This window comes from Mytilus edulis, chromosome 10 (genome assembly GCF_963676685.1).
Source record: "Mytilus edulis chromosome 10, xbMytEdul2.2, whole genome shotgun sequence".
NCBI classification, from domain to species: Eukaryota; Metazoa; Mollusca; class Bivalvia; order Mytilida; family Mytilidae; genus Mytilus; species Mytilus edulis.
The window spans coordinates 32,284,207-32,300,480 of record NC_092353.1 but is presented as its reverse complement, the minus strand read 5'-3'; the positions used below and the strand labels follow the sequence as shown (position 1 = coordinate 32,300,480).

The following is a 16,274-nucleotide window of genomic DNA, read 5'->3' as shown; positions in this document are numbered from 1 at the left end:
CCACTACACTTTTGATAAACTTAATTAAAGGACGGGCTGTGAACATCTTTTTTAATTTGGTGCCCCGGCTAAGCCATTACAAAGGGTGTTGATTTGACTGAAATGTATTCAACGATGATACAATAGCCTGTAGACAGAGAAAACTAAGACGGCAGAAACTTCTGTCAGTATGGATGTATCGATTACTATTTTCTCTTAGAAGATGAAATAATAAACCTCCGAGTCTTTCGTCCACTAAAAATCGATCAGTGATGACACGAATATAAGCATAATTGATGTTGCTGGGTGGTGGTTATTATAAATCTATAATCTCGAATGTAAAATGGAGAATGTATGACATAAATCTAGCAAAATAACAGTAAAAAAAATGTGTTTTGTTGTTCACGAACAACACTGTGAGTTATAGTCGAAAGTATGATTAAACAATATGGCAAGGAATAGTTACATCCATTATTTCATAATATAATTTATTTGCAAAAAAAAAACTTATAATAAATATTTTGTATTTCGAATTTAATGTATATTTTAAATTCTTTTAACAGTAACAACAAGAATTTTTCTCCTTTTATTGAAAATATTTATTTAGATCAATTTTGGGAAAACATTATTATAATTTGAAGAAACATAATCAATAAACTACACTTTGAACATTAAGCTGTATTCTAATCGTTTTGAAAAATAGGAAGTTTCTGTTATGAAACTTAACTAAGGCTTTATTTTGGTTTTCAATGCTCTTCAACTTCGTACTTTATTTGGCCTTTTTAACTTTTTTGGATTCGAGCGTCACTGATGAGTCTTTTGTAGACGAAACGCGCGTCTGGCGTATATACTAAATTTAGTCCTGGTATCTATGATGAGTTTATTTATATGTTATCCTCCCTAAGATCAAAAACAAATCATATTCCAAACAGACACGCATCCACCGAAATCTATGAATCACAATTCTGATTTTCTTTTATCAGAACTACAAATGTTGTACTCTAGAACAGAGTAATGTTAAATGACCGAAAGACCATTTAATTATTCTTGTCCTACTGTTTGTTGTCCTAAATGAAATTCGTTATCGTCACATGTTGTAAAGAATTACTAGTATCGTTAATGTACATTGTATACGGTTTGTGTGACGCGATGTTTGCCTAGCCACAAAACCAGGTTAAACCCACCATTTTTTACTAAAATGTCTTGGACAAAGTCAGGAAAATGGCAGTTGTTATCTTATAGTTCGTTTCTTTGTGTGTTACATTGTCGTTTGTTTTTGTTGCACTTTAGTGCTTCTCCTTCTTGTAAAAATATAAGAACACCAAGAATTTGTAAATGCGATTGTTATGATTAATTGTGGAACTGTACCTCATTATATCAAATGTGAAAAAACTTAAGTTAACTAGATACTTCCTATCGTAAGTTTCTGCTATTCATCATCACTTTTGTCTGATTTTAATGTCAGCATTTCTTCACCAAATATATTTTCTGAAAGTAATGTCCATACGCTTATCATGCAAAGTGATTTTATAATTTTATAGGCTGTTTTTTTCCTATAATGATCCTTCTTTTACCAGTTTTGTTTTACGTAGTAGCTCAACCTTTTCTGTTATTCCGTTAATGGTTGCTTTATTGTTTATAAAATCCATAATCAGAAGACCATGTCTAGACTTTATTATAAGTGACCATGTGAGGAATGTAGGTAACATAATTAGATTTTTTTCTGTAATATTAAATAGATATTTTCATAATAACGTGTGAGAAAGGAGAATTGTTTGCAAGTAATAAGTCTTATTGATATATAAAATAATGACGTTTTTGTTTTTCAGAGTGTAATCCATAAGGCCGGCTTTAGAAGTTTGGATGATGGCGAAGAATGCGAATTCGAAGCTAAACCATCTGGTCTTGGTGTGGAAGCTACTTTTGTCGCCGGACCAGGCGGATCGGAGTGTAAAGGAAGTTCACGACGACCCCTTTCACGAAAGAAATTTAAGAAAATAAGGTGTGTAGCAATATATGAAAATACATACTTAGGAACATGGACATCTTTTTAATTTTTGTTGACAATTTAACTAGGAAAGACAAAGACGATCTGTAATGTTTATAGACTGATAAAGAGGCAGAAATATCGCTTTCAAGTACAAAGTTTTTCCTTTCAAGTTTTTTTACTCAGATATTGGACCATCAAAACTAAATCTCAAAATTTTTTTTTTTTCATTTATGGCATACACATATATAACTAAGTGGCTATTTTTGTGTACGTCAATAGCAAAGATTTTTATAAACACATATATAAAGACGAAATACAGCACAACAATTGTGATTTTAGGAAAACCAAAACCCGGTTTTAATCTACCATTTTCTACATGCATATATGTTTGTACCAAGTCAGGAATGTGACAGTTGTTTTTTTTTGTTTGAGATTGTGATCTTGCCATTTAATAAGGTACTTTTCGTTTTGAATTTTTCTTGTAGTTTGGTATTTTTGCAAGTTTACCTTTTACTAAACATAGAAAACAAATCATATAAAAAAATACCGAAAAAAGAAATTTAAAAGAAAGTATATAAAAACTGACATAATTGGCACGCTATCAATCAACAAAACATATAAATAAACAACTACTAACACGAGTTTTCTAAGTTACCAACTAAGTTATTATGATATTGAATATGATGTTTAACAGAATTGTACAACTATAATTATGACTGCTATAAACATATATATTGTGTCGAACCTTATTGATTTCTTTTGAATTAGGTGCTACAATTGTGGAGATTTTGGCAATCACATAGCTTCTAAATGTCCTCATGGGCCTTTACCAAAAAGGTGTCACAGCTGCAAATCAACAGAACATCTCATAGCGGATTGTCCCTTGAGAGATCCATCATTACCGGTACCACACAATGGTGACGGAAATGGGAACGGAAATGGACTTAGTCCGTGAATTCATTTTTGAATCTCTCCACTCGTTATTAACTTTTTTTATTGTTGCAATGTAATATATTCTATTGAAACGGGTTTTTTTAATCTCAAATTATGCGAGTGCTAAAAATCAAAATGAATTGAAATATAATTTTTAAAGCATTGAATTGTCTTAATAATTGTCGTGACTTGTTGATATTATTAACTAATGACAACCAACCTACCTCATGAATGTATTTAGATGTTATAGTTAATTGTATAATAGTATAGTAGTTTGGTTGTTTCGTATATATAGACTGTAGATTTACGGGAAATGAACAAATAGTTTTACCACCAAAGAGTTGGTGTTTTTATTTGCAAATATTAAGATGTAGAATTTGTTCTTGTCGTGTACAGGTTTTATTATAGATCTGTTCTTTTGATCTGTTTTAAGTTTAGATCAGTTTAGTTTAATTGTTCAGTTTGCTTCGTACAAATACACGATGTCATTTATTTTGATACTTTTTAATGTATTTCCTGTGTACCTATTCCCACACACATATAGTGTACTATTTGTTGGTTTAGATTTGTTTGGTATTGTCTTGAGTTGTGTCAAAATATGGTGTGAATATAAGCAGACATTACAAAATGTATTTTTAACAAAACAAGGAGAAACAAATTACAAAATATTACAGAAATAGATTTGATTCCTTCATAGCATTCATAAAGAATTGTTTAACTAGGTGTTTTAGTATCCTACACTCTTTATTTGGACAAAATGACAATAGGGTGTAATAGTTTTATTGGATTTAATTATTATTTGTAAGGTTCGTATATCTTTTACCATTATGTTGAAATTAATCTAAGCTTCTAGTTCAAGGAAGGAATGCAAATCCGTCAATTACCGATATTTGAAATATACAAAAAAAAAACATGTTTTCCATAAAATATAATTGCCTATGATTGATGCAATTTAAATAATAGTTAATAATAGAAAGACACATAATGCATATTGTTCTTTGATATTAGACAAACGACCGAATTTTTTAAGATTGTTATGAAGAAACAAAATCAATATTCAAATGGCGAGAAAATTTGAAGGGAATAACATTTAAGTAGAAGAAAAACAGTATTTTACTAAATGGCAGCTTGAAGGGGAAACGAAATCTTATGAGGAGGTGGAAATATCATTTATTAGTACATTAGGTGAATACATCTTTTAAATTTTATTTATATATCAAAATATTGTTACTGAAAAATATACAAAATAACAATTCTGGTGCTGAGATACTTGTCATGGGGAAAATGACAAGTGTAAAAACAAAAAACAAATAAATCAAATATTTTACGTTTGTGATAAGTGTGTATTTTCATGACAAAAATGTCAAATCATTGAAAATTATAATGGAGTTGTCAAGGCAACATTTTAATCATGTGTATTTTATTTCTTAACTACTTAAAATAATATTTTAAATGGTAAAAAAGAAACAGATTCTTTATTTTATTTAATACAAAATTAGGCGCGTTCAATATGAGGATACAACGAAAAAAAAAATTCTTTCCTTATATTTTTGAAGTTTAAATAATAAAATTTTGTAAATACTAGTATATAATCATTAACTTGAATTATTTCAATATGAAACGTTTTATGTATGAAGCCAAAAAAGTAAAAACAAACGTGTTTCACTAGATTACAATTTTGCCTTTGCACGTAGACAAATATTTTTTTGTATAATTTTAATAAATATGGCGGGTAATTATATTCATTTTCATTGTCATTCTAAATGCACTGTTAAGAATGGGCGAGTTAAGTTAGTCATCAAGGAGATTTATCAAACAATTCAAAATCAATTATTTTATGTACTTAGGGTATTGTGTTTTGTATAGTTTTTGTATGCGCTTTAATATTTCAATATTTTTTATCAATAAAAACCAAATGCACAGGAGTTATTGTTTACACTGATCAACCTGAATACATATATATGTCTTATAGGGCTTAATTATTTTTTTTATAAATATTTAGATCAAAACCGTACAATTTAGGGTTAAAAGAAAAGTAAAGAAAAGATGTTTAAATAGAGTATTGACGGCCTCATTCATTATGTTGTTAATTCAAACCATATGGGTTGTTTTATAACTGATCATAATTTTAACGATATAACAAGTCGTTAAATTGTGAATCATTTTGTTTTGAATATGGAATTTCTGTAATTGCTTCATGTTTTGATATAGGAATCCACATTTTTATAGCAACATCTTTAAAAAAAAAAAGAAAAAAAAAGAAGAAGCTTCAACTATAGGAGAGTATATATTTGTTCATATCACTTCTTTATGCGTTATTTTTAAGACGGGCAAAACATATTCTATTTTGATAATTATGCATGTTAGGTAAACCAACAACTCTGTCAAATGTGTTCCAGATTTAAGTGGTAAAACAAATTAAAAAAGTGGTCTCGTATGTATCCATTCCAAAGTTACTTTTTTGTAATATGCCTATATAATCAAATTATTTTACTAATGCATTTAAATCATTCAAACGTTATTGGTAAGAGCACAAATCAAAAGAAAATGCCAAAAAGTAATTGAATCTATTTTAATACTGAACACTGTAGCATTTCTGCAAAGAAAAGTTTAAAAACAAATTCTTCCTGATTTTAATGTCAAATATAAAAAAAAAACCATCATTTTACTGGTTTTGTTGTAAAAATTTGGCATAAAAATTGCACGAAAAGAGCTGCATTATACATCATTTTTGTAATGAAGAACTCAATAAAAAAGTATTTTTGAACACGACAAAGATAACATTAGGACACATAAATGTACATAGACAGAATATTTAATATTATGACTCTTTCCAGTGTCAATTTGACATATTTGAAAAAAGCTGAACATACGAATGCATTTTTTTTTATTATTTTTAATCAGTCACAGTTTTTGTTCTTTTCTCAGGGAAATTGTGTGTACGTGTATTTACATTGTACGTGTTGTATTAACATTGTGCATGTATTAGCATTGTACGTGTATTTACATTGTACATTTACATTTACATTGTACTTGTTTTTACATTGTACGTGTAAACATTGTCTACAGTTTTCCACTTATTTGTTATGTTTTGTTTACCGTTATACATATGTTTCATTATTGAAACAATGTTCATTTTTTATTTGTTTTGCATTTTTTGTAAATTTAAAGGATTTTGCGGCATTATTGCAGATAATTGTAAATAAATACGTAGTACTTTGTTCAGAAAAGAAGGAATTGTTTCTTTTCTTATTTGTAGCCATTTGTTTTACATGTTATATTTTACCTTGATACAAAACTAAACTTCATCTAAGGGGCAGCAATCCATGTAATAAGAACAATGAACTTCTACATTGGAAGAGTTAAATCAGAATAGTTTCATGTTTTTATTTATTTGATCTCTTCGGGAATTGAGTTTCGTATTTTCTTCTAAAGTATTAAGATAGCTATATTGATCTTAATGTAATTAAAAGTTAACCAATCTGTTTATTGAGCGCAATTCCAAAGAATGTATATTAGATCAAAACATTTTACCAAAATATATTTAGAACAATTCCAAAGCTTTGATGTTTGTTGTAGAAAAATATTTTAATAAACTTACATATGTAAATATTACAACTTATTACTGTTCAAAGTGGCACTCATTCTGAAATCTTATTTTGGACCAATTAGTTTAAAAAGCCATACATACTTATATGCTTTGATAGCTTCAGCATTTTCTTTCTGTAAATTGGTATCCATTCGCCAAATTTCCATAGTTTAAAATGTATCTGGAGGAAATACTTTTTAAGTTCAGTTGAAGTTTCTTGTCTTTTCAAACAGTCATAACATAATAAAAGTGGAGCGAAAGATACTAGAGGGACATTCAACCGCATAGGTCGAAAATAAACTGACAACGCCATAAGCATCATCACTGCTCCTGTAAATGCTCACCCTTATGAGTTATGTGGATCATAAAGTGATGATTGACTCCCAAATTAAATGAGCAGTGATGTATTTTCATGAATGCTTCATGTTCCCCACCAGAACATAATACAAAAACAATTGTGTACATTACACGAATTAATATATGGAGATGAGTGGTATATAAGTCAATGACACCAAAAACACTGCATCAAAACCAATATAATTACTGTAACAGATGACAATTCTTTAAATGGTTTTATAAAACAGTATTAAAGAGTATTCAATTGTCATTTAAAGCTACATGTAGCTTAACGTACATTTAAACAAAAAGTCCATCTTAAATCATGCAGCAACGTCAGCAATTGAGCAGATTATCAAGATCTTGGCCAATGATGAGCGTTGATATCCTTACAAAATTACAGGAAACATAACTAGGTAGAACTAAGTAAAAAAAAGCCTCCCCTTTATCTATAGCATGAAGAGAAACATATCTCCATAAAGAAAACGTACAAAAACACATTGCAGTACACGGAACATATTGGTATGGCAATAACAAATGTGTTTGTCGAATGTTTGGATAAGATATGGGTGAGACGAGGATGAAGTATCAACCCAAAATGTATAAGGCAGAAGAAATGATTTGTAACGGCATTTCAGAATATAATCGATTAAGGGGTGAACATTATCACAATACGTGTTGTAGAGATGTTTCAACAATTCATTATTTGAGATTGGTGAGCCATACTCCCCATGAACACGAACACAAACTGTTGTGCATTAGAAAGGTAGTATCATACATTTCTGATATATATGGTTCCTGATGGGAATAATACAGTTTTTGGGGAAAGACGGCTTCAAGCCGTCAATTCCCTAATGGGGTTGGCCAGAGTATTATTCCCTCACGTCAATCATTTTGTTTTGATAGTTTGGAAACCCCCTCAAAATGTCATACTGAAATTGATGACAAGCAGAACAGATTGACTTTAAATACATTTTATACACATTTCCCTTCTGTTTCTTGTGAAATTATCGTATATTGAGCTTTTCCTTACACTGTATACGTTTCTTTTACAGTCCGGAAAAATCGGTATTACGAAATATTCTAAATATATCTAACCTAGTGACGTCATTGTTGGAATGCCACGCAGGGATATCCTTTATTCATTATAAAAACCAGTCACAGTATTTGTATACTAATTTAAAATCCGTATTTGTTAAATGTAAACCTAATGATGTTTGCTGTAGTGTAGATCATTCACACACCAACATGCAATGCTTTAATCTGAGGCTGTAATCAGATAATTTGTAGGTCAACTTTCGCGGTAAACAATGTCAATGGGGATACATGAGATTGAGGAGAGAAACGACAGTTTTCATTTTTTCTGTAAAGTTCTGTTTATAGAATCTTCCTCCAATTCAGGAGCACCTCCATTGATGAGTAATTATACACTAAAATCAAAGTAAATGTTTCTGAACACTTAAAATGTGACATTTAATTTATGATAAGTAGTCTTCTATATAAAAAAAAATTTGTGTACCAACATAATATTGAAATGGTTAAAAAAATAAAAAAAAATAAATGTTGCTTTTTGTAGTTTATACCTATTGAGATTGGGGAGAGCAACTGCAGTTTTCATTCTTTCTGTAAAGTTATGTTTTTAGAATCTTTCTCCAATTAAGGAGCACCTCAATTGATGAGTAATTACCCACTAAAATGAAAGTTAATGTATCTGAACACTAAAAATGTCACATAAAATATATATATGATAAGTAGTCATCAATTAAAAAATAATTTTGCGTACCAACATAATTATTGTAGTGGTCATTTTTTTTTCATTTTTTTTTAAATATTGCTTTTTGAAGTTTAAAGGGGCACTAGCTACGATATATAAAAAAAATTAAAGTATGATTTTTTTTTAGATCAAATTGAATCATTAATCAAATTGGAATAATGAAATAATGATTTGCTTTTAGCAATCAATTTGCTTTAATTTTTGTTAAAATAAGCGATTAAACATAATTTTTGACTCATTCACTTGCAAGTGAATAAGTCGACCTAATTCTAACTGGTATTCATATGAACTTCAAGTTAACCCCTAGCTAGAGATTGACAACGCATGCATTCTACGTGTACTGGTTATTTAAAGAAAAAGAATGTCAACAATGAAAGTGAAACTACGGTAAATCATTTGATTACTAATTCGATGCACATAAAATCATTCTTATACGGTTAAAAACAATGAGAAACATCTATTTTTAATCTATAAAATAAAATCAAACAGACCTATAAAAATCCAATTGCACGTGTTGGTTTAATCTATTCGCATCTTTATTTTTGTTTACATCGCTTATATGGTCATCTGAGGTCAAATCTATATTTAATTAGATGGCGTCTGGACTAAAATACACACGAAACGAACCTATATATTATCTACCCCATGCTCTGTAAACTGTTTATTTTAGACTTTTGATAGTTTGGATAAATGTTTTACATTGTTATAAACCAAATATGAGAATTTGAGTCAAATCGGTTACAATGAATTTGACAGCTAGTGCTCCTTTAAAGCTATTTATTCATGAATTTTACAGATATATCAAAATATGGGATCTGGAAACAAACTTCACACAGCTTATATCAATCATATTTGATTTTATAAGTACATGTATCCCTGTGATGAGAGTTGTAATTGGAAACTTTATCAATGGAAAATTAAAACTGAATAGATTTTTCAGTCCTCACTTTCTTGAGAATACTGTCACAAAAAATTGAGAAAAATATATTGTAGTAGTTGTTAAATTCAATTGAATTTTAGATAATTAACTCCCAACTTTAATCAAATGTTTTGATTTAGAAGGTGCATTTCTCATTGGTCCAAATTGTCTCTATGATGAATTCTTCACTAAGGAAATGAAATAACAATAAACAACAATTAGTTTCATTATGTTTAGCCTTTCTATATGTTTTAGTTGTTCTTTTGCTCATTCTTTGTTTGTAGACTATCAAAAGATACCCCCCTAAAAATTGAAACAATGGCCGTCTTTTCCCTCAGAGCTCTTCAGCTCTTTGATTGATATATATTTAACCAATCACGATATGAAAAATGAATGAATTGATCCACAGTGTAAAACTAATGGTGTGTATACTATAAACCCCTTGTCATAACAACTAAGAATGATATCAAACGATTCATACGAGATAAAGGATCATTAACACCAGGGGCAAACTCTTTAGATTCAAGGACAAGCAAAAATGTATGTGGTATTGATGACTCTGTTGCTTCGGTACTGGCATGAAAAATCGGATTGTGTGCTATTATTGAAATTATTTGAAATAAAGAAATGTGTCTCCCTCATGCAAAGCTCTGATTCCTTTCACGGCTTTGGCTATACTTTTTTTTCTTTTTGGTTTATAGCCCATCCTTTTTTTTTTTTATAAGCTTTGGATTTTTAAATATGCTGGCATCGAGCATCACTGAATAGACATTGATTGTCGAAATGTGCATCTGAACTAAAAATAAAATATGCCGTTTATGTTATTGAGGTGAACGTAAAAACAAATTATTTGACAGTGTAGGTCAATTTCCAGAGATCACCTTCAATGGAACGCGTCATTAAAGCCAAATGGCAAATAATACACTGGATTCATTACTATTCGTGGGGTACCACTTTTCGTGGATTTCATGGGTCTAAGGTGAACCACCAATTTAAAGGCTGAAGAGCGAATTTTCTTTAGGCTTGTATGCAGTCTTTTTAACAGCAGTGAGATCAAATATCCACGAAAATTGATCATCATTAAAATAAATGAATATACAATAGGCAAGTTGGGTCCTTGGCGTACACAAGGTTGATTTAGAACAAAAACTAGAAGAAGTAAATTACAATTGAAACATTATGTTGCCTTTCGTCTAATTCGAGACAGAATCAGTTAAAAAAGGAAAGTCACTAATAAAATGGCAAAATCAAAAGCTCAAACACACAAAACGAATGGATAACAACTATTAATTGCTGACTTGGTGCAGACATTTTCTTATGTAGAAAATGATGGATTAAACCTGATTTTATAGCTAGCTAAACCTCTCACTTGTATGACAGTCGCATAAAATTTCTTTACATTGACAACGACGTGTGAACAAAACAAACAGGTAAAAAAGGTCAAAATAGGGGTACAACAGTCAACATTGTCTTGTAAACTTAATCACTATAAAAACAAACTATCTAAAAGTGAACTTTAATAACTATGCAAGATATCTGTTCTGTTTGTCTTTTTCACAAAGTGTGTATGAATTCTGCTATATATTTATAGTACAAACACAAAATATGCCAGTCGAGAGTGCAAAATTAATATCAGTAGAATACGTATAGCGTTTTAACATCCCTATTTATCAAACTCCAACACATATATGGATGTTGTTATTTTAGCGACGTCAAACTGAGACATATCGGGAAAAAGTGTTTTTTTCGACTTTCAAACGTGTTTTTTTTTATGTGTTTAATCTTCTTTTTTTTTTATTTGATTGTTTCTCATATTCATAACTCTCAGCAAAGATGAAGACATAATCTTTCAATCAGTTTATTTGAGGTCTGGAGCTAGCATGTGAGTAACTGCTAATAGTCCGTTGTTAGTTTATGTATTATTGTCATTTGTTTAGTTTCTTTCATTATCTAGTCTGACATTGGACTCGGAATTCTTTTAAACTGAGTGTTACTGTGCGTATAGCTGTGCGTTTGTGTATTTTACATTGGTTACAGATAAAGTGGAGGGTTGAGATCTCACTAAATATTTTTAAACCTTTTCTTCAAATTTTAGTTTAATTGCATGTTTTGGAGTTTAGTATGTCACTGAACTAGTACACATTTTTGTTTAGGGACCAGCTGAAGCCTGCTGCTATGTTCGGGATTTTCTCGCTGTGTTGACACATTAGTGGCCATCGGTTGTTTTCTGCTCTTTGGTCGGATTGTGGTCTCTTTGACAACGTATCATATTTGGTCTTAAACTGCCTATCACGTTATAAAATAATTATTAACAAATATACTTCAAGGTAAATTAAAAAGTGATAAGTCCATAAAGCTGACAATATAAAAAAACATACGCTCGACTGCATCAAACAACAGAACATTTGTTTTTCAACTGCAATATTCCTGACTTGGCAGAAGCATTTCCGAGAAAAAAAAAAGGAGTTTAGTTTGGTTATTCAGCTTGCAAAACCTACGTGGTCAATACGGGCTTGACGATTATTTAACGTATAGAGGAATATTACACGCATATTTAGAACGAACTATTATAGCAAATTGAAAACGGAAATGTTTTGTCATCATAATGATACTTGTCCATAATGGTTATTCATACTTTCAGCAACCATTAGAATAAAACGAGAGAAAATTACAGCTGACCTAAACCATCTTTTGAAATAAAGAGAATAATCAAAGTTGAATGTTTAAATGATATTGGACAATCGCAATTCAAATCTTTAGCTCACCTTGATCTCCATTTTGTTTATATCAGTAACACCGTGTTAAATTTACAAAGCATTGATTGAATGATTCACAAGTTATTGCCCGGTTCAAAATCAACTATTTATAGAAGAATTCAGCTAAATGTATGGAAACGTATATAACATGACTTATCTAAATTATCTTTACTTTCAAAGTTGTCAATAAATAATATTCTATATCATAAGTTCCATTCTAAAAAAAATTAATTATAAAACTTGACAATAATTTCAAAGTAGGTGAAATGCATTATACATTTACATGTATATGATATGATTGAACAAAAATGTCAAGACGAAATACAATTGTATGTCAATTTTTGTTTTCAAGCAGAACATCAGTTATGGCGTACATGAAAGTCTTGATAGGGTTTCAACCATTTCAAAAGATCCAAGTAAGGCATGTTTATTTCAAACCAGGAACTACCTAAAAGAACAGGTATTGTAATACATTTGAACATGTTTCTAATTATTGCAAAGTTCACTCATAGTAATGACGATGTCGATATTGAAGAATGAAATGTTTTAAAACTAAATATATATATTTAGAAAATCACTTGTTCGATGCTGCTTAAATATCTCGTTAAATATTCATAGACACCTAGTTGCTTAAATTTCAATTCTGCTATATTATGATTATAAAAAATATAAATAACTTAAAAAAAATAAATTAAACAGATGTCGAGCACAAGGCTCTATGATTTTTTTTTTTATAAATGATAAAGATTTGCATACAGACGAAAAGAAGACAATTACTCAGTATAAACGATATGTCAGAAAGAAATATGCATTTTCTTAAGAGGGGCGTATTTCAGTAAATTTTTCTTTGAAAAAAATCATTACTGTCAAGAAAGTTTTAACAGTGGACGCGTGTCAACATAAATTCTTTCAAGTCATTATTTATGATTGAAAAGTTCCTTATAATTACCGATGGACATTGCAGAAGACAACTGGTCACGAGACAGATGTGCATCGTCTGCTTGATCTTTGCATCTTATTATACCTCTGACCAGACAAAACAAACAGGAAGCCATAATTGCTGCACTGCTGATGACCCGGACACGCATCTGTCTCCTTTGTCCAGTGGTCAGTTTTTGATTATACATGCCACATAAAACTTCTTTTTGAATTCAGGCATATACAATTTAATGATTTCTTTTTATAGTCTTTTGCATATGAAAAATGAATCGGTTTCGAAACTATCGTATGCGAGAGATGCTTATTACTTGTTTTATGGTTTCTTGAAAGACCTAAAAGTTTTCATGCTTGGCGAAGGTATTTAAAAAATCAATATGTTTCACTAAACACAAATTCTGACGAATTTATTACACCTGATCTTTGAACATCAATTATATTAACAATTTCATTACTGAACGCTTTCGTATGACCTTCCAATTTAAGAAGAAAGTAGTTAGTGACCTGGAAAACTAAATGAACAAACAGAAGAGTTTTATTATAATAACAATTACATTTCAAGTCACGCAAACATTCTCAGGCTAATTTGAGACTAGTCTTGCAAAGTGTATGAAAATGTCCGATGCAGGATACAATATCGTTCAGTTGGTTAAAGTTAGAAACTAGTAAACATTTGCATAGGATTATAATCATTATTTTTACTTAGTAATCTTGAACAACACATTAGTTATTGACTAAAGGTAATCGATGCTATAGTAAATTCCGTATGCAGATATATATTTTCTTAAATAACGAATTTCCGCGAATGCTGTTTAGAGAAACGATTTTTTTTTATCATCAACTTAATCAAACAGGGACACAACTACAATTCTACCCTTATGTTCAAATTTAATGTATTGTCTTGAATGGCTAAATTCAGCAAACATTTGATATCACTGTTCATTAGACTGACTGTGCATTAGACTACTGAAAAAAAAAGATAAGTCTCTTATGTAACGGTGTATATCATAAAATTAACGACCAAAAGATACTCTAATTACAAGGACGTACGATACAGTTACAGGGCAGGTAATGAACCAATTACCTTTTTTTTTTTTTTAAATTAGATAAAAATATAAAACAAAAACATTTCCGTGTTTTTCTAAAATCATGAAACTTAAAAGTTTGGTGAAATTAATTATTTCCAAAGAATTATCACACAAATTTGGACCATACTTATCTATAAGAAGCATTTATAAATGATTTTCCCCAAACCCGCTTGTATTTATTTTTAGACAAATAGTATGTACATGTATGTCTGTCGAAGGGATAAAAATGTCCAAGAAGCCGATAATTTGAGCAAATGTCTTAAAGTTTCTACCCAATTTATCCATCAAATTAGCAAATCAAGGTACAGTTTTGTATAAAATATTTAAATTGACTAAGTCAAAACTAACTTGTAAGCAAATTTCCGTTAAAAAAATAGCACATGGCGCTTGATCAAGAATTGCACATATATATTAATCTTAAGGTAAGAAAGATAACTTTTGACAAAATAAGGAAAACATTGACAAATGTTTGGTTATCCTTCTTAATTTAAGATAGTTCTTTTTCGCCAATTTTAATAAACGTATCATATATATTTAGTAATTAAAATGTAGGAATGCATGCAACTACATTATATGCCGACACACACTGACTTGACAAAACCTGAAGCATAGGAGTATTCATCATCTCAAAGGCACAAGGCCTTCGTAATAGGTAACAACTAACCATATCGAAGGTTGAAAATAATAATTATTCGAAACAGTATGATTTTTCTACCCTTAAATGTAGATTGTCTTTGTCTTATATGACATGACTTTGGGGATTTTTTGTTTGTTTTTAAAACTCTTTTGCTTGTATTTAATGCGAAACGTCTCCTTTTATTCATTTATTGATATCGTTTTTGGTTATTTTTGTCTTTGGAGTGCTGTCACTTTAACATATACACAATAGTTAGATATTGACTATTCTTTTTATGTGTATGGTGTTGAATGTTTTATGTTTTATAAATCTTAGATATAAGGTATAAACATAACTGATAAAGGCTATACCAGCTGAAAACTTGTTCTGTGATATTTTCTCGGTAGCATACATACATGAACTGGTACACATTTTGTGTAGGGGGCAGTTGAAGCCCGCCTCTGAGTGCGGGATTTTTCAGCTGTGGGAAGACCAATTGTTGGCTTTCGGATTTTCTCCGCCCTTTGTTTGTCTGGTTGTTGTCTCTTAATGATTAACATATTTCCATTTCCATTCTCAATGTTATGTAATACATTGATAAACGTATCTTCTTATCTATTACAACAACACTAGCTTATACCTGACTAGTGCAAAATCTCCTAATCTAAACATGGATATAATCGGACAGTTGGTTTTAAATATCTATTCCATTGCATTGGTAAATTGTTTTCTTTTGGATGACTTGACAACAGTTCATATATTCGTCAGTCCTAACGGATCTGACAGCAATAGAGGGTAGGATATTTTATTTCCAGCCTAGAATGTTTCCGTTAAATTTTGAATTTTTAACGACTAAAAAACTGACATATAGAACTAGGGGAACCAGTCTTTTAATGAAGACAAGCTTGACATTGCCTTCTAGATGTCTCTTTGTAGTGTTTTCCTGTCTCATCCTCATTTATCTTATCGCAAAGTCGCCAACTCGTACAAAGCAAATATGGACTATTAATAATTGTAACTTCGAATTAGTTTACTCCATATTGTGAGTTTGCTGTGTTTGGCTCGGTTAAATTTTGATGAATTTTGAAGTCTTAGTAAGAGTTTGGATACAATAAAGATAAACACTTTCTCATGTAGGATTATTTTCTGTATTAGACCTCATAACTTTGGTATTTTTGCTTTTTTGATATGGCGTTTTAGTTTTTTTTCAACTTATGAGTTTGGACGTCCATTTGGTATCTTTCGCTCCTCTTTGAAATACAATTTCTGAGTCACTACCATGTTTAATGTGTTGTCTTTTATATTCACAAACATCTTTTCCGACTACAATGTTTATGGAAAATAATCGTTTTATAGAA

The 16,274-nt window shown here is 30.1% G+C and overlaps 2 protein-coding genes across 6 annotated transcripts in view; both read left to right on the top strand.

Moving 5' to 3' along the window:
- The window catches only part of LOC139490915 (protein lin-28 homolog), a 52,484-nt gene extending 45,972 nt beyond the window's left edge, over positions 1 to 6,512 (top strand). For all 4 annotated transcript variants that reach the window (XM_071278054.1, XM_071278053.1, XM_071278052.1 and 1 more), the window contains exons 3-4: positions 1,809 to 1,981; positions 2,738 to 6,512. In XM_071278054.1, the coding sequence (XP_071134155.1) occupies positions 1,809 to 1,981; positions 2,738 to 2,924 (360 nt within the window). In that variant the 3' untranslated portion in view covers positions 2,925 to 6,512. The remainder of the gene's footprint in view (positions 1 to 1,808; positions 1,982 to 2,737) is intronic.
- A 9,037-nt stretch (positions 6,513 to 15,549) lies between these two features.
- Positions 15,550 to 16,274, top strand: part of LOC139490912 (uncharacterized) — a 43,307-nt gene continuing 42,582 nt past the window's right edge. For both annotated transcript variants that reach the window (XM_071278051.1, XM_071278050.1), the window contains exon 1: positions 15,550 to 15,711. In XM_071278051.1, the coding sequence (XP_071134152.1) occupies positions 15,587 to 15,711 (125 nt within the window). In that variant the 5' untranslated portion in view covers positions 15,550 to 15,586. The remainder of the gene's footprint in view (positions 15,712 to 16,274) is intronic.